The sequence below is a fragment of the Poecilia reticulata genome, linkage group LG10 (assembly GCF_000633615.1).
Source record: "Poecilia reticulata strain Guanapo linkage group LG10, Guppy_female_1.0+MT, whole genome shotgun sequence".
NCBI lineage: Eukaryota > Metazoa > Chordata > Actinopteri > Cyprinodontiformes > Poeciliidae > Poecilia > Poecilia reticulata.
In genome coordinates this window covers 26,349,091-26,373,947 of record NC_024340.1, presented here as the reverse complement: position 1 = coordinate 26,373,947, position 24,857 = coordinate 26,349,091, and the positions used below count along the sequence as shown (strand labels likewise).

General features: G+C 41.7%; 2 protein-coding genes across 5 annotated transcripts; both read right to left on the bottom strand.

Annotated features, from left to right (window-relative positions):
* Window positions 1–619: 619 nt before the first annotated feature.
* Window positions 620–18,788, bottom strand: ctbp1l (C-terminal binding protein 1-like). Of its 3 annotated transcripts, none has more exons than XM_008420100.2 (11): window positions 18,649–18,788; window positions 13,798–13,842; window positions 11,581–11,725; window positions 7,019–7,173; window positions 6,758–6,902; window positions 6,452–6,658; window positions 6,134–6,348; window positions 4,318–4,448; window positions 4,096–4,223; window positions 2,887–3,004; window positions 620–2,803 (listed from the first exon to the last, which is right to left on the bottom strand). In XM_008420100.2, exons 3-11 carry the CDS (start codon window positions 11,639–11,641, stop codon window positions 2,617–2,619), a joined length of 1,347 nt encoding a protein of 448 aa, XP_008418322.1. In that variant the 5' UTR covers window positions 11,642–11,725; window positions 13,798–13,842; window positions 18,649–18,788; the 3' UTR covers window positions 620–2,616. The 3 variants fall into 3 exon arrangements, with proteins under 3 accessions (XP_008418322.1, XP_008418321.1, XP_008418324.1); XM_008420099.2 differs by lacking the exon at window positions 18,649–18,788 and adding an exon at window positions 15,663–15,814; XM_008420102.2 differs by lacking the exons at window positions 11,581–11,725; window positions 13,798–13,842; window positions 18,649–18,788 and adding an exon at window positions 10,574–10,675.
* A 1,023-nt stretch (window positions 18,789–19,811) lies between these two features.
* LOC103471242 (protein FAM53C) lies at window positions 19,812–24,721 on the bottom strand. 2 transcript variants are annotated; one of them, XM_008420104.2, is made up of 6 exons: window positions 24,629–24,649; window positions 23,436–23,459; window positions 22,622–22,862; window positions 22,470–22,530; window positions 21,572–22,392; window positions 19,812–20,524 (listed from the first exon to the last, which is right to left on the bottom strand). In XM_008420104.2, the coding sequence occupies exons 3-6, from the start codon at window positions 22,703–22,705 to the stop codon at window positions 20,270–20,272; spliced, it is 1,221 nt and encodes a 406-aa protein (XP_008418326.1). In that variant the 5' UTR covers window positions 22,706–22,862; window positions 23,436–23,459; window positions 24,629–24,649; the 3' UTR covers window positions 19,812–20,269. The 2 variants fall into 2 exon arrangements, with proteins under 2 accessions (XP_008418326.1, XP_008418325.1); XM_008420103.2 differs by lacking the exon at window positions 23,436–23,459 and having other exon boundaries at window positions 24,629–24,721.
* Between the last annotated feature and the right edge of the window lie 136 nt (window positions 24,722–24,857).

Genomic DNA, 24,857 nt, shown 5'->3' with positions numbered 1-24,857 from the left:
GGTGTGAGGGACAGGACACGCAGGGCGACTGCTGGAGGATATGTGTGCATTTGAACCCTGAGAGAGAGAGAGAGGAGAGACAAGTGACCAACTCTCGCTGAAACTACGTCGGTGTCCGCCGCACCGTCCTTATCGAGCGCAGTGGGCGAAAGAGGCGGTTCGGTCTCGCACCCGAGAGTCAATTATCAGCTGCTGCAACTGACAAGAGCTGGCTGGATTTGATTAAACCAAAACCAGCAGAATAAATGTGATCCATCTAAATGCAAAGTCAGTGCTCACACCGGGTGTGTGTGTGTTTGTGTGTGTGGCTGCGGAACGAGCGGTGCGTGCTTAAACAAGGCTAAATGTGGTTCTTTACTGGAACAGGAAATGCACGGTGCAGTAATTTCAGGCCTATGTGAGGGTGGAGGGGAGTGAGGCGCTTTACAAATCAGAGACCCTGGGGCCCCGCTGTCGTCTCCTGGCTTCACCTGCTGTGGTCGACTGTATTAAGGCAGTGAGTGGCTCCAATGGCAACTTTCTATACCAGCTACTGTAACAGGGAGAGAACGAGTAAGGCCCGCAGGATATAAGCCAGAAACGACAAATTTAACTAGAGAAAGGAGGAAAAAGAACGTGGAAAAAGGAGTAGGTGGGGGGCGGGGGGCAGGCGGGGATCTCGTTTTCTCTGAAATGTTTCAGTACAACATGTCGAACACGGAGAGCTAATCCTTTAAAAACAAAAACGGTTTTAACAACAGTGCACCGCTGGACTGGAAAATATATATCATCACCAACAGGAGATTTTAAGATTATAATCCAAACTATGGGGATTACTTTTTGTTTTTTGTTTTTCTTTTATTTAAAAATATATACTTATCACACGACAGAGGAGCCACCTGTTGCTCATAGACTCTGAGGGGGACAAACTGTACATCACTGGAAACGGACTACGACCGAAGAAAAGAAGGAGAAACACTTCGATGGAGAGGGAGACAGGGTTGGGGGCGGAGGGGAAGTCTGATTCCCCCGTAAAAATGACTTCACATGCACTAGAGACAGCAGCTTGATGAAGAAGGGGGTCAAACCTCATTAAGTATGTACTACCACTGTCCTAGTCCAAGTTGTTCCACTTCATCGGCTAATTTTTACATCACTTTTTAAAAGCATGAAGTCTGACAATTGTGCTAAGCTGAGTGAAAAAGGCAAACAGATGCACGTTGTTAGTGACGCCTGAGTAGTTTTCAAATTTATTTCAACTGGGCTTTTATGTCGTTTTTTTTCTCTCTCCGTTCAATTTCGTCATGACTGCTACAATTTCATCTAGAAAATCTGTACAAAAACAGAACAAAACAAAACAAAAAGTAGAAGGGTATGCACGGTACATTCAATATCTGTTAATGAGGTACTAGAAAGGTGTTCCCTTCACACCAGGGCAACAGCGTTTTAAGAGTTAACTGTAAGGGACGACTCCTTTGGAACGACAACAACAAGAGTGAGGGAGGAAACACCTCACTCTCACACACACACACACGCACACCACTGTCTTGAAGATGCAAGCATGCAGGAACGCTAGCCGCTGTTTGCTCCTGCAGGAAATCTGACCCATACTGTCCTGTCACACCTGAAGGGACTGGTGGATGCGAACTGGTGTGTGCGAGTGTGCTGGGAGAGCCATGATACGAGAGGATGAGGATGTGCAGGGTGGTGAAATCTTAGCAAATTTTAAGTCAGTTTCTCCGTGTTTGTTACGTTGCATCACTTAAAGTAGCATCAATGATCTGTTACCGGGAGGCCAGATAGAGGGCGCCCTCTGCTGGCTTGATTTAGAGTTTCTTTTGGGGACCAAAACCAAATGGGTCCGTCTCTAGCTGCTTGCTAGAAAACCTTTGAACAAATAAGGGGAGAAAAGTCTTAAAAGGGGGATTTCATTCTTTAAATGGTTTAACGCTATAGAGTTTCACAGTTAAGAGAGCTCCACACAGACTGCATTATAAACCCTCTGCTGAGCAAGCTAATAATGCCAAGGAGGTTTAAGGGATGGAGGGTGGCTAGATTCTGACCGCCTTACTGTAATAAGCAGTTTCCCCCAGTCATAATACGAGCAGATAGGGGCCAGGAAATCAAAACTAAAAAACAACAACAGAAGAAGAAGAAGAGAGTAGTAACACGAGCCATTAATGTACAAAGTGGAGCTTCGACTGTTCTGTTCCTGCTGGAGGCAGCAGACTAAAGCCTCATGTCGGAAAAAGCAAAACAGCAACACCTAGAACCACAAAAGATCAACTTTCCATTAAAACAACAGCCAGCTAAGGAAGTAAAACCAATCCAATAATTGAATCCTTGAGAACACAGTTATTGCTGACATTGTGGGGGGTGAAGGGGTGTTGTCTGACGGTGCGTGAGATGAGGATGGAGGGATGTGGGGGGTGATGGATAGGTGTAGATGGGTCACTCCTGGGCTGGTTGTCTGATCAGACGAAGGACCGATGGGTCAGACTGGTGCTTCCCGTGCACCGGAGCGTCGCTTTGTGTCTGACCCTGAAGGGGCGAGGCGAGGCGGAGGACGGGGCCGGCGGGGACGACGAGGGTTTGGTTTCCAGAGATGACGGAATGTGCCAGAGCTGGCAGAGGGGGCTATTGGTCGGAGGGGAGGTCTCTGTCGCCTTCAGCCTTAGTGGGCTGCCCCGGGGACGGGGCGTGAGGGGGGTGGGTGACGGGGGCGATGCCGTGCGCCAGGGTTCCTGAAACCAGGCTCTCCACGCCTGTGCCTGCTGGCAGGCCCCCCGTTGCTGCTGCCACATTGATCAGACCTGGGGGGAATCTGGAACAGAAGGAGGAGGAGAGCTTGTTTCCCGTCTGCCAACAGGGCCCCGTGTTGTCCTGGTCAGCATTCACTGCTCTCACCTGTAGGCGGCTCCGTTAAGCTCTGGGTGAACAGTAGCTGCCTCCATGGTGGGCCACTGGGAGGCGGCCATCAGATACTCCTTATTCACACAGTTCTTCAGGCTGTCAGGGATACGACCTGGAGCAACATCACATACAGGGTTCCTAAATGTTTAATACTTAAATATTTTCCCATTATTTAATTTACGTTTGGGGATTAGCAAAGTAATGTGGAATTTTAGAAAATGGGAAAAGCAAACATTTTTTTTTTTTTTTCTAAAATGTTCCAGGTTCAAACTTTTATAGGCTTTTCATTCAGAAATGAATGACAATGGTCAGTAAGAACTGGTTCCTCAGATTTTAAAAAATAATATATTTTCATACTACATTAATTCCAAATCACCAAAATACAAAATGTGAAATATTGCATTTGGAAAAAAATCCCTTTGTATAAAATATCTGGCAGTGAAGTTGCACATTGCACTGAACCAAAAATTGCAATATGAAATATTAATGGCAGAGGACTTGGTGAGGACAGTGTGATGAAAAATGTGAAGCAAGTTAAAAGCAATCAATAGTCATCGCAATTAAATTTCTTTCTGACATTATGTAGCCTTAATTGCTCAGTTAGATCCAACAATTTATAGAGTTTAATGATTGTGCTCCAGAGAAAGCCGTGGGAACAAACGTCATCAGTGCAGCATTCAACAATACCATTTTATAAACACTGGACCTCCACCTAATCGTCACTGAATATTCAGATTCACCCGTCTTTGTATTTTTCTGTGGAGAATATCTAAAATATCTGAAAGAAAATGCAGCAACTTGATACGCTACTGGCTACTATTTGCAAAGCAGCAAATACTATCTGCTATTTGCTGCTTTGCAAATAGCAGATAGTATTGTGTCCAAGAACACCATTTATTTTCCTAGCTGCCGATTGGCTGAACTCCGAAGAGGGAGAATAAGAAAGACTGTGGATGTTAGCTTCTATGGTAGTGCTAAGAGGGTTTTCATTGTGCATATTAGGGTATTTTTGGTATTTGGACAATTAAAATAGTCAGTTCTAAGTGAGTCTAGAAGGAATCTTAAGTATTCAAGGATTTTAGCTATTCGCCGGCGGCTCTATTCCATAAACCCCGGGGGTCAACTCTACACTATTTTTTTACATTTAAATGTTTTGTAATATTTAAATGTTTTGTATGCCATCTAATCAACATGTACACTCACCAGTGATGGCCCGGCGCACTTCTCTGGCTGCTTCTTCACGAGCCTCAACTGAAGCCTGCTCGCTGTACCAGGATGTGTGAGGGGTACAGATCAGGTTGGGGGCATCCTTCAGGGGGCCCGTTGAAAAACTTGATGAAGAGTAAGAACTTGTTAACATCCGTTGATACCGTGTGTACAAGTAAGGAAGCAACTCAGGCTCCGGGCTTCGTGCAGCGCTCTTACCTGAAAGGTTCTGTCTCATGCACGTCCAGGGCGGCTCCACGTATCCGGCCCTCCTTCAGGGCTTGAGCCAGAGCTTTCTCGTCCACCAGCCCGCCTCTTGACGTGTTCACCAGGAACGCTCCTTGACGCATCTGTCAGAAGAGCAACAGATTTAAACCAACTGCAGCAAAACTCACCATAAGGGCAGAAAAAAAAGATGAAGACCTCAAACCCCTGAAAAGGTTTTTGTCTAAATAGGAGGAGGCAGGTGAAACTGTGGGAGTCTCACTGTAACGCTATTATGCAGTTTTGCTGCTTGGAGCAAGCAGCTGCTTTAATACCTGCAGCTGCAGTTTGAGTGGCTGCCAAGCAGGGATGAGTTAATTAGTTTTCTGCTCATGAACACGACTGGCAGTGTTTGTATGATACGCACTCTGCTTTACCTGTAGGGCCTTGGAGAATAAAAGGTTTTCATTCATCTGCTTTATATAATAGAAACACATACATAAACATCTAGTGCAAGATTCATTACTAATCTATAACAACAACATGTCTAAAGATCCAACAGCAATATTTAAATCATTATCGAACAACTGAAGTGGGTTTAGAATAGAGAAGGGAACCGAAGGAAAAAAAAACAACATTTCTATTGTTTTGATAAGAGCAGATTTCCCATGTAACAAATAATTTTACTAAATCATTAATGAGTGTAAAATAATTCAGCCTAGTTTGATTTGGAGTCCCCATCAATGCCCAAACCAATATTAAAATAGCCTTTTTGAAGTTCTAATAAAAAAAAGGGAGGGAAGGATTACATGACACATATCACAGAGAGCGTGTTAATAAAAATGCATTCAGTGTCAATAATCATGTTAAGGTCTTAAAGTATGGAAATGGCTCAGAGGTTTTGATCGCCTTCATCTCCAGTCAAATTCTTACAAATGAAATAAATTGGTAGACAATGTTATTCTTATTAATAGAATATTATTTGACATTAAAAACACACGGCAGTGGCTTCAATTCTATGCAAATCCTACTGTGATATCCTTCAGGGATCAGTTCTTTGACCTATTTGTGCTCTGTATGTTCCTCCAAGGTTTGAAAAACCTGACATCTGGTTGCATTTCATGTAAATAACATGCAAGCCTAAATCTAATCAAATATGATGCTAGAACTCATTTTTATGCTCTTTTTGAGTGCATAAAAGACGTTAAGATGTGGATGGCAAAAACAAATGAAAATCTTGTGCTTTGGGCTTTCTAGACTCAAAAAATCTCGCCCTTTTTTGAGCTATTCTAAACAAAATTATGGCATCAAATTCCTGCCTAAAACCCAGAGGAGCATATTAACCTATCAAAACAGCGTGTATATATTAATCGAGAGGCACATAGCACTGATAGTGGATATTTCATGCACCATGTTGAAAAAACATGCACCCTCCACCCATCTGCACACCCATCAGTGGCTCTCCGTTTAGTGGGCGTATGCGACAGTTAGGGGAAGTGACTCTTTAGATTGATCTGATACGCCAAATTTTTAGTTAAAATCAGGTGAAAGCCATCAGGGATTTGGCCTAATTAAAGAAGATCAGGGGATGTGAAGTGGATTCACAGCAGAGAAGAAAACGAGCCTACAGCGGTGGAAAAGCACCAAGAAGAAGAAGAATGACTTCATAATGTGATCTGTTGATATTGATTCTTTTAAATGTTAAAATGAGGATGTCCCCCTCTACTGTTTCATTACCATCAGATCTCATTAATGTGACACTTCAAAATTAATGGCGTATTAAAAAGCCCATCCCAGTAATGATTAGGAAGCAGTTTTTGTATCCGCTGACCTGTTTGATGGTGAAGTCGTTGATGAGGTGGTGGTTGTGCTCGTTGAGGCTGCAGTGCAGGGACACGCAGTCAGAGTGTATGAGCAGGTCCTGCAGCGTAGCCATTCGCTGGAGGCCCAGCGAGCGCTCGACGCCGTCAGGCAGGTATGGGTCATAAAAGATTACGCTAAATCCAAACGCCTTGGCCCTCAGGGCCACAGCCTGGCCAACACGTCCTAAAAACAGCAGGACCGGGTTACGGTGGGAACAAATGATCCGACTCAAAGTCGCCGTGCTTAATTTGGTTTTATATTAACTCTGGGAACGGTGTTCGCTCACCTAAGCCGATGATGCCCAACGTTTCACCGCGGATTCGAGCAGCGCCTCCAGCCACCTCCCTGATCTGCTCCACGCTGGAGGCCCGGGTTCCCTCCCTCAGGGCTTGGTGCATCCAGGTGACCCGCCTGTACAGGTTGAGAATCAGACATAGCGACGTGTCGGCCGTCTCTTCCACCGAGGCTGCCGGCACGTTACAGACAGCGATGCCTGCGTGATGGTGGGGAGAAGGAGGAGACGTTAGGCTCGCCTTGTTGTGCCATAAAGCTGCTCGTTTCTGACGTCGTTCTGTAAACCTGATCGGCTCACCGAGCTCAGCGGCTGCTTTGACGTCAACGTTGTCAAAGCCCGAGCCGATCCTGACGATAACCCGTAGGCCTTTGAACTTTTCCAAGTCGTCTCTGGATAAAGTTATAGTGTGATACAGCAGAGCAGCCACAGCTTCATTTAACACCTGGGGAGGACAGATTTTTATTGAATTATCTGAATAATTAGCATGTAAAATTTTTCAGGCAGTCATAATGTTTTCATGTCATAAACCACTGATGCCGGTAGCTGATCTTGTTCTACCTTCTCATGTATCTCCTGTGTGGACTGAGCGTCGCAGAAAGCCACGGTCGCCACGTCTTTGAGGATGGGCATCTCCACAGTGCAGTCGCGCCCATCCAGCAGGGCCACCAGGGGCCGAGGGTGCATCGGCCCATTCAGGATGGGGGGTCGGATACCTGAGTTAATCAGAACCAGAAGGATGTTTAATGGAGGATCAAAACTGCCATAATCCACAAAACATTAAAGTTAACATTTTGTGATAAATTAACTCAGGAGTATTAATACATTTACATCTGCATTGTAAAATTCATATTTTAAATATAAAAATTAGTCATTTAGTTATTTAAATAATATTTTCCCATCAGAGCAGGACTTGATGTGGTCTGTTACATCAAGTCCAAAGCTGCACTGCTAAAGCAAGCGGTTCCTCTCTGTTAACTCCAGATCCTTCAAGATCTGATTGGTCAGCTGATTAGTTAAAATAATTTCAAGAACTATGAAACAATTAAGCAAATACTAAATCATACATGCATTTAACACAAACACTTAATTTAATTTCAATATTTATGTCATAAAATGACCAACTATTAGAAATAAGTTAAATGTATCAGTAAGTTATATGACAATGTATAAAGTTTTCTTGTATTTTACTTAAATTTTTGGATTGTAACATTTATGACCCTCTAAAGACGTGGAAGTTCCTACTAAAAGTTTATTAATACTACATAAATAATGATTCGAGTTCCCTACTGCAGGTTTAAGAGGCAAAAGACACAAAAGAATGAATGAATGAAAACAAGACTAAATCTTTCCAGGCTTCCATACAGTCTACATCTTTTTAACAATACTAACACCTTATTAATCCGGACGGCGTGTAACCACTTGTTTTTCAAAATGACTAAATAGACGTAAGGTTAGTGAGTCAGTCTGCATTTTCCACGTCTGGCTTGCTCAATGTGATGTACAAAAAGAAAATCCCCCTGCACAAATAGCTGAATGCTTTACTCCTTAGAAAAACAGCGTATGACTCTCTTTTTCCAAACACCAACACAGAGGAAAATGTATGACTGCATGTATGCGTTGATGTGATTTAAGGTTACAAAGTTACGTGTAACCAAATCTTAAATGGCGCATCCAGGAATCTGCTCGTCTTTGCAGCGAACATCTGGGTTGAAGCGCCTCTGCGTAGAGGAAAGATGAGACTCGGGTCAATGAAGTGGTCCAGTATCGTTTCTAGGAACTGGACCGGGGTACCGTGTGACGGCAGACGCACACGAAAGAGCCTAGAAGGTAGCAGGAGAGGTGATGGTGTGCTACAACTGGGGGAGGGGTGAAAAACTGATTGATGTCTGGAAGGAGGTAGTGAAGGGGCTTCATGAGTTTATAGTGGTGGGATGTATGGGCTGGCAGGGGGAGGGGGTCAGTTGTGACCTACATCTCATGTCTAGAAGTTATTCCAGTTATTTTGCCCTCTCTTCCCAGTATAAACACACCACTTGGTGGCAAAACTCATCCGTAGTCACTCTCCATTCTGCCAACCAAAGCAGAGCTGCCAAAACAAATTAATGCTGCAATTCTGCCAACGCACTGCAGAAACACTTATCGCAAACTGTCTTTTTTTTTTTCTTTCCTCTTTTTTTTTTTTTTTACACCTCTTCCCGTTTCTGTTTCGTACGAGATTATTTTCTGTTACTGTTATCTTGTCACTGCCGTGCGAGAGGTGTGCATTTCATTGGAGCTGGAGTGCGGTTTGCTGGAACGGTTTTACTTGGACAGAAGGCAGGACGCGGTGGCGAGACTGCTGGGGAGGAACGGGAGCTGGTAGCTGAGGCTGGAAATCAAGTATTCAGGGTTTCTGCACATTTTCCATTTCAGGGACTCCAGACTTTCCCAGGCTTGGATTTTTTAAACACCTCAGTCTCAGCTTTCAGGCCGCGGTGGAATCCAGGAACAAGCGAAGGACAAAGTGGCATTTAGGATGAGCGCACGCCCAACACGAAGTCCTCTAAAATTGTTCACAAGCCGCATTTTATCTCCGTGAACCATGACACATGTGAAGCTTCTTTAGATTACGTGAACAAACGCCTGATGTGATCCGTAACAATTTATTTATATGTTATTTTGAGCTGAATTGTTCATCCCATTGTAATAACCGCTAGAGCTTGATCTTGTTTTATTGTGACTCGTGTTCTCTCAACTTGAAAAAGCAGAATTTATCACTGTCATATGAAGACAGGCCTCAGGCTCGTGTTTAACGCTTTCATGAAGTAATTGTCAACTGGATCAAGATTATGTGATTTCAAGACATATTGTGACTTTAAAGATCTTGAGCTAAATATAACCTTGAAAGATCTCAAACTTGTGCTGCTGTGATGACTTCATTATAAACTAAAATCTGAATTTAACATTTTATTATGTTATATTAAAATACAAAGATTTTAAACTCATTTTGTGTATAATTTATCATTTTTAAGTCTTGAAATTCATTATAGCAGCTTAATTTTCTTAATATGACGTTAACATAAAAAAAATACAGTTGCAAGTTTCAAGTGCTATGTCGGTAAACTGATTTAATAAGATAAACTCCTTTCAGTCATAACAGTTTCTTAAACTGTTATCCTGAAAAAGATTGAGCCATTAAGATTTGATATGACATATTGTGTTAAAAGATCTTAAGCTCGTTTTATTGAGATCACAGTTTGAAATAGAAATATTAAGCAAGTCAGTCCCTGAAAGTTAAAGCATTGCATTTTCTTGAAATAACTGAAAATAATTGACTAGAAAATTTCTAATTTTGTCGAAGAATTCATCAAAATCTGGTTTTGAAAATAATGGAACAGGGGAGAGTCTGTTTCTCCATACAATAAGCCTTTCCAGTAAATTAAGTTTACGCAAGAATAAAAAGGAAGGAGAAAAATACAGGCCTGGATGTCCGATACAGTCACTGGACGTGTATACTAGTGGACTGTATTAGGCAGTGTGATTCACATTAACTGCAGATGGCTCAAAAACGCTACCATGCCAACTGCATAACACACAAAGGGACAATTGCCACGCAGAAAAACTTAAAGTGCTCAATCACAAAGAGCTCCTCAGAAAAAAAATATACAACCAAGTTGAGACTGCAGGGAAAGTAATTTGAGTAAAGGACACTGGCATACCCAAGGCCTACGAAGAACAAGCATGGCCAGACACACAATACAATTCATTCAGTGATTCATTCATTCTCCCTCTCTTTGCCTTTCTTCCCTCCACTCCCTCCTCCTGGTCGTATTTAGAGTAAGAGGAGGGGGGGAGGGGCAGCAGACGATGATAATGCAGCAAGCAGCAGTACTCCACCCAGACGCTGCTAGACACACGCTTATTCAGTTCCTTCAACGGCTGCGACAGCACCAACCCACACTGAGCGTGAAAGAGAAACAGAACACGCACACGTTTCTGCGCCACACCCAAACCATACATGTCTCTCTCGCCCCCCACCGACACACAACACTCACAAATCTGGAAAAAAAAAAAAAAAAATTTAAATCGAAAACGCATGGAAAAAACAGAAAACACATGGGCAGTGGGCCTAACCTTGCATTGTGAAGTCTGTCAGCCTGTGTTCCTCTCTCTACGGCTCTTATTTTTCCTCCCTCTCTCCTGCCAGCCTGCTCTAGGCTGACTGGATCCCAGCTGTCATCCACGCCCAGCCCCTCCCCCACGGCCAGCCTCCAATCACAGGCGGCCCCATACAGATTCGGCCAACCAGCACTAACCTCATTAGCATAGCTGAAGCAGAGGCCTGGGGCGGTTTGGGCTGTTGTCATTTTTTAAAGAGACAGCTGGCCCGTTTCCCAGTAGCCTCGGCTGCAACCCTTCACCTTGTCCTCTCCCTCTCACAGGTCTCTAGAGACTCTCCCGAAGGGCTTCCTTCATTTTTGTGCACAGTTATGTCTGATTTGCATCACCGTTATACAACAGCTTAAAACAATAACAATCACAGATGGATGCACATCGCTGTTCGTGAGTGCACGTTCTGGAAACGGAAAGTTGAATTACTGTCTGTCACCTTCACAATGAAACGGAGTGCACTTCTTGCACAGCAACTTAAGACAAACACTTCATTACAAACGCCACACCAAAGGAAACTAATAAAGGTTACGGCATTAGGCTGGGAGCACCGCACCCATCAATCAATTTTATCGCATAAACCTAAAGCAAACAAGCCATTCTGAACAGTCAACATTCAAAACATAAAAATAATTTTTAAAGTAAATTTTGTTTTTACATTCCATACAGTTTTTTTCAAAGTTTTTAAAAAAAAAACAGATGTATGGAATGTAAAAAAAAATTACTTTAAAAATTTTTAAAGTTAAAAGTAAAATCTTCACTTAGTTTGAGCCAGCTAATTTACAAGGGATGCAGCTCTAGGCTAGCATGGTTAAGTCAAGATTATTTGTAAACCACATTACAGCAACTCAAAGATGAACAGGTGTAGTAAACAAGTGTTGTGGTTTAAGAACAATTGCAGATGCAATTAAATCTAAGATCTAATCTTCTTCATAAACCCTCCTGCTTCATATGCCGGTCTACGTTCTTACCTTCACAGATGCGGTCAAGTCTCTGCCGCTTGACGTGTTTGGTTTTGTCCATCAGAGCCATAGACCAAGGAGTCTTAACCTGGGACAGCGAATAACAAGTCTGGGAGCTGGAGGGGGCTCTTTAATGACGTCCGCCTAGTATCACCTGCAGGTACACACAGATAATCCAGTTGGTAAAGACATGAGGAGAGTTCACTTGCTAGGAAACTTTGAGCATTAAACATGTGACAAACAAGAGGACAGGAATGTAATTTATGCCCGAGTTTTTCAGACGTAGGATGAGTGTTCATCTCCTGGAGCAGTGGTCGTTTGTTGGACTTCAGGCCATTTTTCCCCCAGCAGTTTTTAAGACATGCTGGATGTTTTATGACAAAATATTTACCTCCAATTGACCAGCTCATGAACCAACTCTGACATTCACTTTCAATTTGGCAGAGAGGTGAAGGGCAATTTTACTGCTTTGTTGACATATTTTGCTTGGCATCTTAACAAGACCTAGTTTAACAACCACAGGTCCAATATAAAACTCTGATCCTGAAGAGTCTAAGGCAATGTTTACATGAGACCGCCGTCTAGAAACTGCTGATATATTTGATTGCGGAAACGTTCCACATTTAAACGGTGTCGCTGTTTAGTCTAGACCGCCAAGACGCCTCGAATCCACTGTAGTTGTCATGCAAAGGCGCTATTTTAACATGCCGTCGAAACGCGCATGCGCTTCGACTCTTAGCTTCCACCTCGTCCTGCAGCCGTGCTTTCTGTGAATGTGCTTTCACACCAGCAGAGTACTTCACACCTCCGCAGGGGGTATTCCCAAAAGTTACGGTCTCAGACCCGGCTTCAAAAAGTTTCATTGTTAAAGACTCCAATCGCTAGAGACGTGCAAACGAGCGGCTGGATAGCAAGAAAAATGTTCCGGTTTCGCTGAAAACCAGCTCTATGTAGATGGGGGTCAAAGGAAGCCCAAGAAAATCTGCTAGGTTTTGTGATGAGAGTATTTGTAGATGAATTCGGTCAGAAAGCAAAATGATAAATGAGCGGGATGAAACCAAAGCTGGATTATGGAAAATTAGAGATGAAGGATCTCATTTAAATATAAAACTGGTTAAAGTAATAAACAAATCAACTAATCCTAAAAAAAAAAAAAAGTAGGTAAAGGGAATAAAGTCAGTAGACCCTGTATCAAAGCTTGATAAATGATTAAATCAACGTTTCTTCTAGACTTCACAAGACTGCATAGGAATCCTACAAAGCTATTTGTTTGGCACAGCTACGTTCAGATCCTCAACAGTACAAAAGAGTGACAGCATAAATTGACACCGAGACATAATACGCAGTACATAGTTTTCTGTATAGTCGTACATACAAATCGGCTACATATCGGTAGAAATGTATTTAAATAAAAATCACTGCTGAATTGTGCGAAGCAGCCCCGTGAAAGGTGGAAATCAGTTGATAGAATCTTCTTTTTTTGTTACATGTTTGAGCTTGTTAAGAAGGTGGAGTAATAATGGTCTCCAACTTGCCAACGTTAAATTGTGCTCTCAGTAACAAGTTTGGCCTTCAAACGGAGGAAAAAAGAAAAAAAAAATTCCCTCTCACATGGCTGTAAAGTTTTTGCTGCCGCCTTATTGTGCGGCAAAAAGAAGAAAAGATAAAGGAAAGAACATCCAGCATAACGTGCTCCTTCTCTGTGGAAAGGTTGGTGCTGAAATAGGCTTCGACAGCGCACCTATTGGTACCACAAAAAAGCAGAGTGAAGAAAGAGGAGTGTTTGATGTCACTGCTGATTATTTGAATGAAACGTTGTTGGATTCCTCTGGAAAGCAAATTGGATTGGGATAACTTGGGCTGATATGCATCAAATTTGGAGTGAATTAGATTTCGACACAATTATAACTGTACGCCAGGGCAGATTGTCTTGCAAAGAGCTTTTGGATGACATTTGTTGTTAATGGGCATTCTGTAAACAAGCTGAATTCAGCAGATGTTTTTTTTTTTTACAGACTCAATCACACCTTCTTTGTGCATCATTTTAGTCAACAATACTCTGCCTTGCTTAGACTTATGTGACATAAAAAAAAAAAGATAATAAACATTTCAGGTTCAGCCATGAACTGAAGTCGACCATGAGATCCAAGTAAACGAACCGATATAAAAATATGTAAAAAAGAGTCAAAGAAAACATTATCAAAAAACAAAAGGACAACAACTCACCTGGAAACGTCTTGTGTGCCAAGAAGGTTGACAACTTAGTTTAAACTGTAAACAGGACAAAGATAAACAAACATTAGATCTAACAAATACCATGCAGTTAGCGTCTATGCAGGCAACTTATTACGGTAAGAAATTCTGACAAAACTTCAGCATTTGAATTATATTTATTTTCGTTTTACTGAGTAGGTTTCCACACTTCCGGTTAGCGTGCTACAATTTAGCTTAGGAGTTTATTCTAAGTGAGGGTTTTTTGGTCGTGTTTCACACTATATGTTATGCAAAGGAACTTTGTTGCAAAAGCATTTTCCCCCCCAAAATGCAAAATGCAGCAATACATGATTTAAACATTGCCAAAATAAAGCAGTAACACAACAAAACAAATATTTTAATCTCCATCAAATTCATTATGACCGAGCATGTTAAAGATTGTAGTTCTGAGTAACATTAAAATGGCTTCACACATTTGAACACTATTATACAGTGTGCTTTTGTTTCCAAAAATAAAATGAATCGCTCAGGTGAGTCATTTATTCTTAGCCGAGTAACAAGTTATGCTGTAGATACAGAATTGTGCATGCTTAAATTTGTATGCACAATTGTCAATCAAGCTTTTCCCCACAGATAACAATTTCCTGTTCTCTTTCTGGTCTTATCTACAGATTCAGATTATTTTCTCCTCAGAAGGAGAACATAATCTTAAAAAAAGAGAGAAAACTGTCCTGTAGATTCTTTGATATGATGGTGGTACCGATTGCAACAGAAAATTAACAAATAAGTTTTTCTCAATTTGTGCATTAAAGCATATGTCCATCACCTTTGTTTGATTTTAAATAAAATAAGAGCATTAGAATATATGGACATTTCACAATGAAAGTAACTTTTGATATGAACAATTGGATCACACACACATAGCGCTGTCTCTTTACTTTTTTCCTCAATGAAGTAAACTTCTTTGTAATCTCCTGATCAAGATGGTGTGATTAAGTAGCATTTTTTTTTCGCCAATATTTGCTCAAGTGTTTTTGGCCTCCTGTTCTTTACTGTTAAAACATGAATAAACTTTCTACTAACTTAGTGCAACTTTATTTAAAGTAGAAGCAGATGTGTACTCTGGCTCTAACCGAAATTTAGATGAAGTAGGAGATAGTGATAATGAGCGGATAAGTTTGTGCATGACTTCTGCTAAAATTCCTACTGATAAGGTACCGTTAACCAAGTAGTTAGCTGACGAAGCTAGTTAGCTTGTTTCTCCTCCTTCAATCAGCGGGCTAATTCTAATGAATGGTAGAGATATACATTTCGTTATAGTTCAAGTTATTTTACAATTTCTAAAAGTTATGTGTGAATATACTTTTACCCCAGTGTGCCCATTGTAGCTTGTTCGCCAAATACAAACTTCTGAATCGCTATCCAAGTTAACTCAATACATAGCACGGGAGCTAGCTGCCCGCTAACCCAAACACAAACACTCCAGTACTACAAGTGGCAAACATTCTCGAAGAGCCAAAAAACTTTCTAAAGTACTGAACAAATTAAGTATTCCATGTCATATTGCTGCCACCAAGTTAATAAATGTAAGTATTTTTTTGTGACGACATATGTGGGGCGTTTAAGTGCTGCTAGCGTAAGCTAGCCATCGCCGTTAAGTGTGGTGTGGCTGGGTCTGTGGGAGAGATGCAGGCGGAGGGGGAGCCCATTTCGTCCGATTTGTTATCAGCGAGTGGCGCTACAATGTGAAATGTGTGACCCAGAAGCAGAGCAAATCCTTCCATTTGCAAGTAGATTCAAACCCCCGCGAAAGCGAATACAACTTATCGTACTTTGCCGCAAACACGCGAGTTGTGTGAAAAATGGCAGTTATTTACCCCAGATAAACTCTTTCAGGAGTGCCGAGACAGTGTGCGTCCGTCGGTGGTGTTCCCTCTCTCCCGATCGCCATGAAATTAGACAAAAGAGGAAGTGGCTTGTTGATGAGGGGGTCAGACTGTCTGTTTTTTTTAAAAAAGCGGCCGTCTGCTAGAAGGAGCGCCCTCACCTTCCACGGCGGAGCGACAAAAAATATATATGCAAGACAAGTTAGCAAAGACTGCTTCGGTGTACTTAATAGGCCTTTTAACATGTTTCAGTGAATTTGCAACTGCGAACGGAAACATGTCTACACTTTTTTTACAAAAGAGGGCGACTTCTACAGTATCTAAAATGTGCAAAAAATAATAAACAAATAAATAAATAAATGAATAAGACAGAAAAAAAGTGCATTTTTTTGCATAATACACAAGTTCTTTTCATAATAAATTACGGACTGCAATTTTTTTAAATATATATATTCATTTTGTCCCCATTTTTAATTTTTGCACATCATGGCATTCATTTTTGTTGCTTTATTTTTTGTTTTTGTCTGGTTTTAGAGTAAATTTTATGTAAATCTAGAGGTAGGTAGTTATAATTTTCATTATCTATTTGAAACAACTGTATGTGAATTTTCTTTTCGAAAGTAAAAAAACAAAACAAAAAAAGCTAACCATCTAAGTTATATGTGTAGTGTACAAAGGTTGAACATCAGTCTTCATTGAAATGTGAAAGCAGCTTTCATCCTCAGTTCCAAAACTAAAATCCACAAACTTTCAAAATTCATCAGGGATGTTTGACCTGAACAAGAAATTGATATATGAAATATATATTATTCTACATTTAGCAAGTTGCTGCTGCATTGCAAAGATGAAATGATTATGCATATTTAACAAGATGCTTAATGATATTAGGGTTTAAACTGAACAAATGAGTTTTGACACTTGGATTTTTATTTAGTCTTGTAATCATAAACTTGCTTGTGTAGCATTTGGAGAGGCTGACGCAGCCTGTTGAGATGCTGTCACTGCATTGTTTTATAGAAAAGATCTGAGCTCTTCTGTTAGTGACAATATGGAGAGCTGGACCATTGTGCCGTCTACTGTATTTCGTAAAAAAAAAAAAAAATTAAATTAGGCTATTGAAGGTGACATGTAATATATTACAAGGCTCACTGGGCAATTTACCAACTAAACTGGAATGTAATTGCATTTCATCTCTTAGAGCTACTGTATTGCAGAGAGAAAGCTTTTGGGCTAATTTCTGGCCTAAGAGCTTTCTACATAAGAGTTTGAGTTGTCTCCCTGTACTCCATCTTCCTCCCACGGTCCAAAAACATGACTGTCAGGTTGGTTGGTCTCTAAGGGTGCGTTCACACCGCAGCCTGAAGTGACCCAATTCCGATTTTTTGGCAATTCCGATTTTATTTTGCCGGGCCGTTCATACTGCCAGTAAATGCGACCTGTATGCGTTCTGCAGTGTGAACGGGCAAATGACCTGAAAGTGTCCCGCATGCGCACTAGAGGGCGCAATAGCGTCAGCGTTCTCAGTGTTCTGCCAACGTCATAAAAAGAAGAAGTGCTCAGTGTTTGCGGAAGTAAACATGGAGGTTAACGGTGGAGCTTAGCTTACATATTTGAAGTTGTTGTCCGGCCGGAGCAGCATATTAACAACTTAGTCCTCATTATAGTCCGTCATGTTTGTTGTTTTTCTTCCAGCTTGCGCGTATCAGGAGGCAGAATAGTGAGATTTGTTGAGAATCAGTGATGTTCAGTTCGGATGAATGCGACCTGAACGTTAGGTCGCATCTGAATCGGATACGTGTCGGATATAGGTTACATTCGGAAAAAAATCCGACCTGTGCTGTTCAGACCGTCATTTATTTATTTTTGTTCAGACCGTCATGAATAGATCGGATACAGGTCGCATTACGTCAAAAAAAAAAAAAAAAAATCGGAATTGAGTCACTGTAGGCTGCAGTGTGAACGCACCCCAAATTACCTGTAGATATGAATGTGTGCATGAATGGTCGTTTATCCTTTTGGTCTTTGTGTGCCTGTCCAGGGTATCCCACCTCTTGTTTACTGCAAAAAGCTACTGTAGTATAAACAATAGATTTCATTTCTCTAACAACTAAAAATTTTATTCATTTTTTACATTTTTGTCATTGAAATTTACTTAATTTAGATTTAGGAAGCCAATGTTTTGCTTCCATAGCAAAACATTGCTATGAAAACATTGCTACGGATATAACATAAAGCCAATGTTATATCCGTCTTCACAGACGGATATATACATATATCTGCGAAAGAGTTTTTTTTTTATGGTTTTCTGGCACCAAAACAACTGGATTGAGACAAATGAGTCATTAAATCTCTTATTTTTGGGCACAGAAATAAAAGGCTTGTCCATTGCTATATTCCTAAAGACAACAACAAAAAACTGCCTCCGTAATTTCATATTGCTCCGATTTTAAAATAAATCTTTTTTAAAATCTCATCTCTACAAACTGAACCTGCTTGATGCTCCTCTGTATTTATGCTTGGCATAGCTTGTTAGCTGCATCAAAGTGTACCAAGGACTTTATAAGCTATGGTTTCCAAACTGTTCAAGTCTTTCTGCCATGCCATTCTTGTGCTTAAAAGTCTTTTATAGAGAATGTAATAGAAATTCATGGAGTGACCAGTTTTCGTTTCCTTTATGGAGAGCACAATGACGCTGCTTTGGTCGTCCACACACCATACATTTCCCTTTTTACAATACGCTCAATTTCATGTTTTGGAAGCTAATATTTAGCTATTCTATTTTAATGGAAGTAGGAATAACACATTTAATCTAAACAACAGTAACAGGTGCTTTTTGTCAAGTAAGAATCTTATCAATCCATAAGGGTCTCAGTCAATAACAGCCTTTTTATCCACCGAGGTAAAAAAAAAAAAATCCTGTTTCAATTAACTTAAACAAGCAACACGTCTTCAGACACTCGCGCGTCTGAAAACTTACCAGCGTGGTTCTCAAACCCCACTCGTCAAGGGCCATTCTCCTGCAACTTTTAGAAGTCTCTCTGCTTTAGCACACCTGGATCCAATATTAGCTCATCAGCAGAGCTCTGTAGGGCCACTGCTGCACACTAGTAGTGAGGGAGTTCCTCCCCCACCCCCGCCCCCCATTTAATTCAAGCACGTAGGACAAGGAATTGACGCATCTAAAAGTTGCAGGACTGACCCTGGACTAGACTTAATTTAGCCACTAGATGGCACAAATGATCATATCGTTCTAAAGTCTTTCCTTGTGATTGAAAGACTAAACTAAATGTACAAAAAAAAAACCTTTAAAAAGAAAAAAAGAACTATTAAATTTTATTCATACATACGTTGTGCAAGAGGAGTTTTGTTTTTTTTTCCATCTGAAAACATGAAAAGTCATTTCTCAAAGGCCACCAAATCATCTGCATTACTCCAAGCCTTGGTCACATACACTCAGGACTGGTGGGGAAACGTGCACTCACTTTCACCGCGGTACAGTACATTACAGAGTGCCACAGGGAGTCCACCCGCAGCACTGATTCAGTTATTCAGTCAGCTGTTGTAGTTTATGTGCCGGACATTCAAAAATATCAGAATCAGTGCAAACAGAGACCACAAACGTGTCTGGCTGTGAGAAAAAGGGGTCCAGAGCACCAAGTACTCTGTATTTTAGGCTTAAGGCACAGGTGTCAAACTCTAGGCCTGGAGGGCCACTGCCCTGCAACTTCTGGATGTGCCTCTACTGCGCTGCACCACACATGAATAGAATAATTAGGTAATTAGCAAGGCTCTGGAGAACCTAGCTACACAAGGAGGCGGCAATTAAGTCATTTCATTCAACTGTTTTGTACCTGTGGCACATCTAAAAACTGCAGGACAGTGGCCCTAGTGGACTGGAGTTTGACACCCCTGGCTTAAGGCATGGTTAAGTTAACAGTTTAATCATTATTCCTCTTGATGAGGGGTGTTTGCCTATTCATCAGTTAAGCAATTACAATAGAAAGCTCCCTTTGAAATAGCAAACATATTTTAAGAGCACAAGCTGAAAACCGATGCATTTTAGCAGGGAATAAAAAGAAGGAAAAAAAAAAAGGTACAGTGGATTCTGGAATGTTTCCTGTTAAATAAACAGGAGAGCACTAAGATATGGATTTTTTTTTCTATGCACATAGTAACATCAAAACAGCTTGTGTGCATCATTCAGATCCAAGTGGAACATTTTTGTTCACTTCCATACGCAGCGTCAATCAGGCTGTGAAAGACTGAGATGTGGTGAATAACATTAAGACTCATGTTGATTCAAAATGGTTAAAAGTGTGCTGCTCACGTGAAAAACTGCTTCTTTGCTCATGCGCTTTTCCCATAAGTAGGGCCAAACAGGCAGGCACTAACATTTTTTTTTTTTTTTTGTGTGAAAGTCTGAGAAGTCGACACACAATCACTGCAATCTAACTGGAAATTGGCTCCAACTTCCCTAGCTCTTAATCATTAACTCAGGACAGTAAGAGTAGGTTGTTCCCAAAAGGCTCTGCGAGAAGCCAACGTGTGTGCTTTACATGGTTATGAACGCAGTAGTTACTGTAAGCACCAAATAATGGTCAGTTTTCTTCTATGAGGCTCAAGTCCAAATCTGTACAGTCTCTTTCAAAAATAAAATTTTTTCCAACAGCTAAAACAGTTCTTTTGCACTCTTCTTCATCCTCCTCCTCTTCTTCTTCACTTTCACTCAGAGGACCGATGCTGCTTCTTCCCAGGAATTCAGCAGGGGAGAAGGCAGAGCGCTGCTCTGATTGAGAAGACACTGGAAATATGCCACCACCTGTTCCGCCCACCAGGCTCTCGTAATTACCCATCTGCACAGGAGAAAGAAGGTTGACCAAAAATCACCAGACAAATTCTCACAAACGGAGGTGAACGACAGAAAAGTACAAAGCCTGCGCGTTTAAATGTTGTTCTATGAGGACCAAAGAACACCACAGATAAGTCCAGCATATAGTTAAGAGAGACGTTTATAAGCCACGGTTGGGTTATGAAATCATTTCACGAGCTTTGCTGAAGCGCTATTCGATCGAGTAGAGTTTGGTGCAACTGTAAAGCCGTCAAGTATTGTCCATCGGGTGAGAGAGAAAATAATGCACCTGAATGTAGCGTCCCTGTGAGAAACAAGGTGGTGGCACGCTAGGTGTGCAGCGGTAGAACAGATTACTGGATGTCAGTCATGAATAGTTTAAAAAGCATCAACGCTTATGACTAGAACAGGTCCGGACAGATCGCTGGGTGCTGCATTGTCAGCGGGTTTTTTTTTTCTCTCTCTCTTCGGAAATAGTTTGCTTAGAGACTATAGGATTTTAATTTGAGTCCAGCTTTTCCAATCTGAAATTTTGTCAGTTGGCACTTTGACAAAGGCCTAATATGAGCTTAATTTACACACTCCCCGTCTGTGCCTAATGCCTAAAACATGAACACTCCCCTCATCTTTTGGACTGCTGTTGTACAAGCAGTATAAGATTGTATTGCTGCATTTTAAGCAGCAATACAATCTCTACAAAATACAAAACAACCCAAATATTTTTTCCTGTTGAACATTAAAATTGCACACGAGACTATGATTCCTGTGAAGTTTCCTAAAAACAGAGCAGTAAATAGTTCTTTATCGTTTTCACAATAGTACCACAAAATATCGCAAGTACACACATCACACCTTTTGGATTGGCTAAAATAAATAAATCTGCTTCATCAGTAAGAACTACTTTGTGTTGATGTCAAGTGAAATCCCCAAATACATTAAAGTTTGTAAAAATAACCTCAAACATGCCAAACCCACTGTGCTCCGAATTGGTTTGAGCAAGAGAAAAAAAGCTGACTGAACAATCTCTCAGGCGCGCCCCTGCTTTTCTCACCTGTGTCATTTTGCTGAAGTCCAGCCCTGGCCTGGAGCAAGGAAGGACATCTGGGTCATGTCGCCTCTTCAGTCGGGGTTTGCGCATGTCGCAGGGCTGCGAGTGGCATCGTGGCAGTGCGGGGTGCAGGTCCCGCCGAGAGCAGGATGGGGTACTGCAAGCTGAAGTGGGAGACGGACACAGGGAGGGATGCTCCGGGCCAGAAAAGCTGTGCGCCAGAACATGAGCTGGGGAAGGCTGCGGGTGCAAGGACGCCGCAGAGGCGATCTGAATGTGCACGGGGGAAAGGGAGAAGCGACGGTGTAGGATAGAGTGAGAAACCAGAGGGGCTGGCGAAGAGGAGCAGGAGGAAGGAGTAGCAAGAGAGGCAGAGCAAGCACCTTTCAACGTGTCACAGGGATCCCATGGGAAGCCACAGGACAAAGAAGAGTCAGAAGACAGTGCTAAACTAAAGAAGTTAGGGCTAGACGATGAGTGCAGAGAGGAGGAGGTGAAGGAAGAACTGGGACCACAAAGAAGCAAAGAACTGGCTCCAGAGCCTGAACTGGATGCTCCTCGACTGTGGCAGCCCCGTTTAACCGGAGTCCAGACCATTGATGCGCTTGGGTGCCAAGTGGAGCGGCACTGGGACAGGTCCTCGGGAACAGAGAGGGAGCGGCAGTGGCGTTTCGGAGGCGGCGGGGGGGAACTTTGGAAGGTTTTGTTTGTGAGGGAAACGTCTGGTCCCTGGAGTGGCTCTCCAGAGCGCGAGCGGGGCCGAGGTTCACACGAGTCAGCCGAAACATGTGCTTTGCATGACTGGTGAGGGTCTGAGCTGGCTTCCAACGGTGAGAAAACAAAGATATAAGACTGGTGACCGTAACAGTCGAAGCTCATCTTCTGCGTTGTTCTGACTTACCTTGCGTCGTTTTGCCAGAACTCCATGAAATGGTAGGACTTGAGCCCACTGCAGGCAGAGACTGTAACAAACGCAACAACTTAACTTTCAAAACCAACACCCAACTAAATTGCATCAAAGCCATTTCAGTTCATTGTCATTTCTCAACTTACCACACTGGCATTGAATGTGAAAGCCTTGTGATAAGGTTCCTCTAAGCTCTGCTTATGGAGCTGCTCTGTGATAAGTGTAACCATAATTGCAGTCCAAGGAGACGGCAGATCCACTGAGGGTAGTGATTTCCCCCCCCGCCCCCCTGTCAGAACTCTGGCGTGGTCTGTGGTGTCCCCCTCCACACCTCAACCAGCCAGACTGACCAGCCTTCTAACTACACCATCCTCATGCCTATGCCACCTGAAGAGACAGAGAATCATAGATTGGAACAATCATTAACCAGAACAGTTACGAAAGAGAACGTGCAATTAAACAATATCTTAATAAACCCACACAAAGGGGAACAGAATGCATGAATGTCAAATGCATATTTCTGCACAAAATCTAAGCTGGGATCTGTGAGCTGTGTCATTCACTTCACACATGAAAGGGAGAAGTTCATGTTCACAAAGGCAGAGAGCACATAGGGACATAAGGAGGCCCTGAACAAAGGAGTATTTCACATTCCATCAAAGAAAGCGTGCACGGCCATTAAAACAAAAGAAAAAAAAAACAACAAGGAACTCAAAATAGTGATATTTAAGAACGAGTAAAAAGTGGAAAAACTAAGGTGTGATGTAAAGGCTAGGAGTGTTGGTTAGGTCCAATAAACTTCAATTACTTCCAAGAGTTGTGGGTGCTGCAGAGATTGGAAGGGGGAGGGAGAATCCAAAAAAGGAAAGGATATGGGGTGGGGGGGGGGGTATAAAATGAATGGGACAGAGGTTCGAAATATATCATAGTATCTCTGCAAGGCAAAGAGGAAAAACTGACCAGGCGGTACAGATGCACTTAAAACTGAAAAAAAAGAAGAAAAAAAAAAGGCAACATCAGTAGGCCACAAGGGTCTGTGCATCCTATTCAGTAGCACATTCTTTCCATGTCGCTTTTTAGTACAAGTTTTAAACCAGAGTGTCAATGAAACAACTTCCTTTATTAAAAATTAACTTATGTTGGCACAAGAACAGAAATTAGACAAATGTTCAAGCAACTTCTCAAACTAAAAGTACATAAAAAGACAATATAGCAGTTGAATTGAAATAAAGCATGGCCTTGCAGCATTTACCCTGGTGTTTAAGAGTGCAAAGGCTAAAGTACATTTAGTGCCTAAATTAGTGCTAACAGAGACAGAATAAACCGTTTCTGTGTAAATACTATAAACTTCCATAGTCATAATGAAATCATTTGGTGACATTCACGGCTAATGAAACTTTACAACACTGCTGACTTTGTAATTTGGCCTCCACCGCCTGCCATCTCATGATAAACCTAGGTGCTACATTGCTAGCCTGGTTTCACATGCCACAAGTCAAAAGGTTTCACCAGACCCAATCATGTGGTAACGGCTATGGGAAAAAAACGACAAAAAAAGACATTGCCCAGGGCAATCATCAGCTAATTCAAAGTTAGCACATAATTCAGGAGGTCAGCAAGTTTGAATATACACTTAACAACAGCGTGTGCTTAAAATCGTGATAGATGTGTAGAAGAATTAAAAAGATACTTCAAATGTAAACGCAATTTTGGTTGTTTAATAATATCCAAAGCTATGAGCTTTTTAACGTGGTGGCGCAGGTCGCCCATTGCTTAAGAAAAACGAGTCCGATTGCTAAAATCAATCTCATACGAACTGCAGTACATATTTTATCCAGTTGATAGATTTTGTTCTGGGTAAATCTACTACACATTGCAGCTGGGGAGCAAGCTAGCTTAACACGATGCAGACCGTGAGACATCAAGTTATTAGCCGGTTACGTTAGCAAGCTTATAGGATAACAAGTGTGCCAACTTCAATGACTGGTGTCATTTCTTCCAGCTCAACCACTTTCTACCAACAGAGAACCGTTCATTCGCTGACATAGTTTGCTAAGTCTGTGAAAACACGCTGTTCCTGAATTTACCGGCTCATATCTCGGTCACGCAGCCGCTCTAAGAGCTAGCACGCTACAGCTGACCTGATGTATTACCTGCTTTCTGTGGTTCCTTAGCAACCGAAACTCGCACGGCCAAGCGAGGAACTGAGTCGCAGAGTATTTATAGCCTTTGGGCGATACCAATGCAAAGGAACGTATGAGGACAATGTTTTGCCAAAATGACTTTTAGCAAACTAATGAAGCAAAATGTAGCACACGATTATTCCGATTACACATTACGTTTGGTATTTTTAGAGTAACAAACGTAACAAAAGTAGTGTTG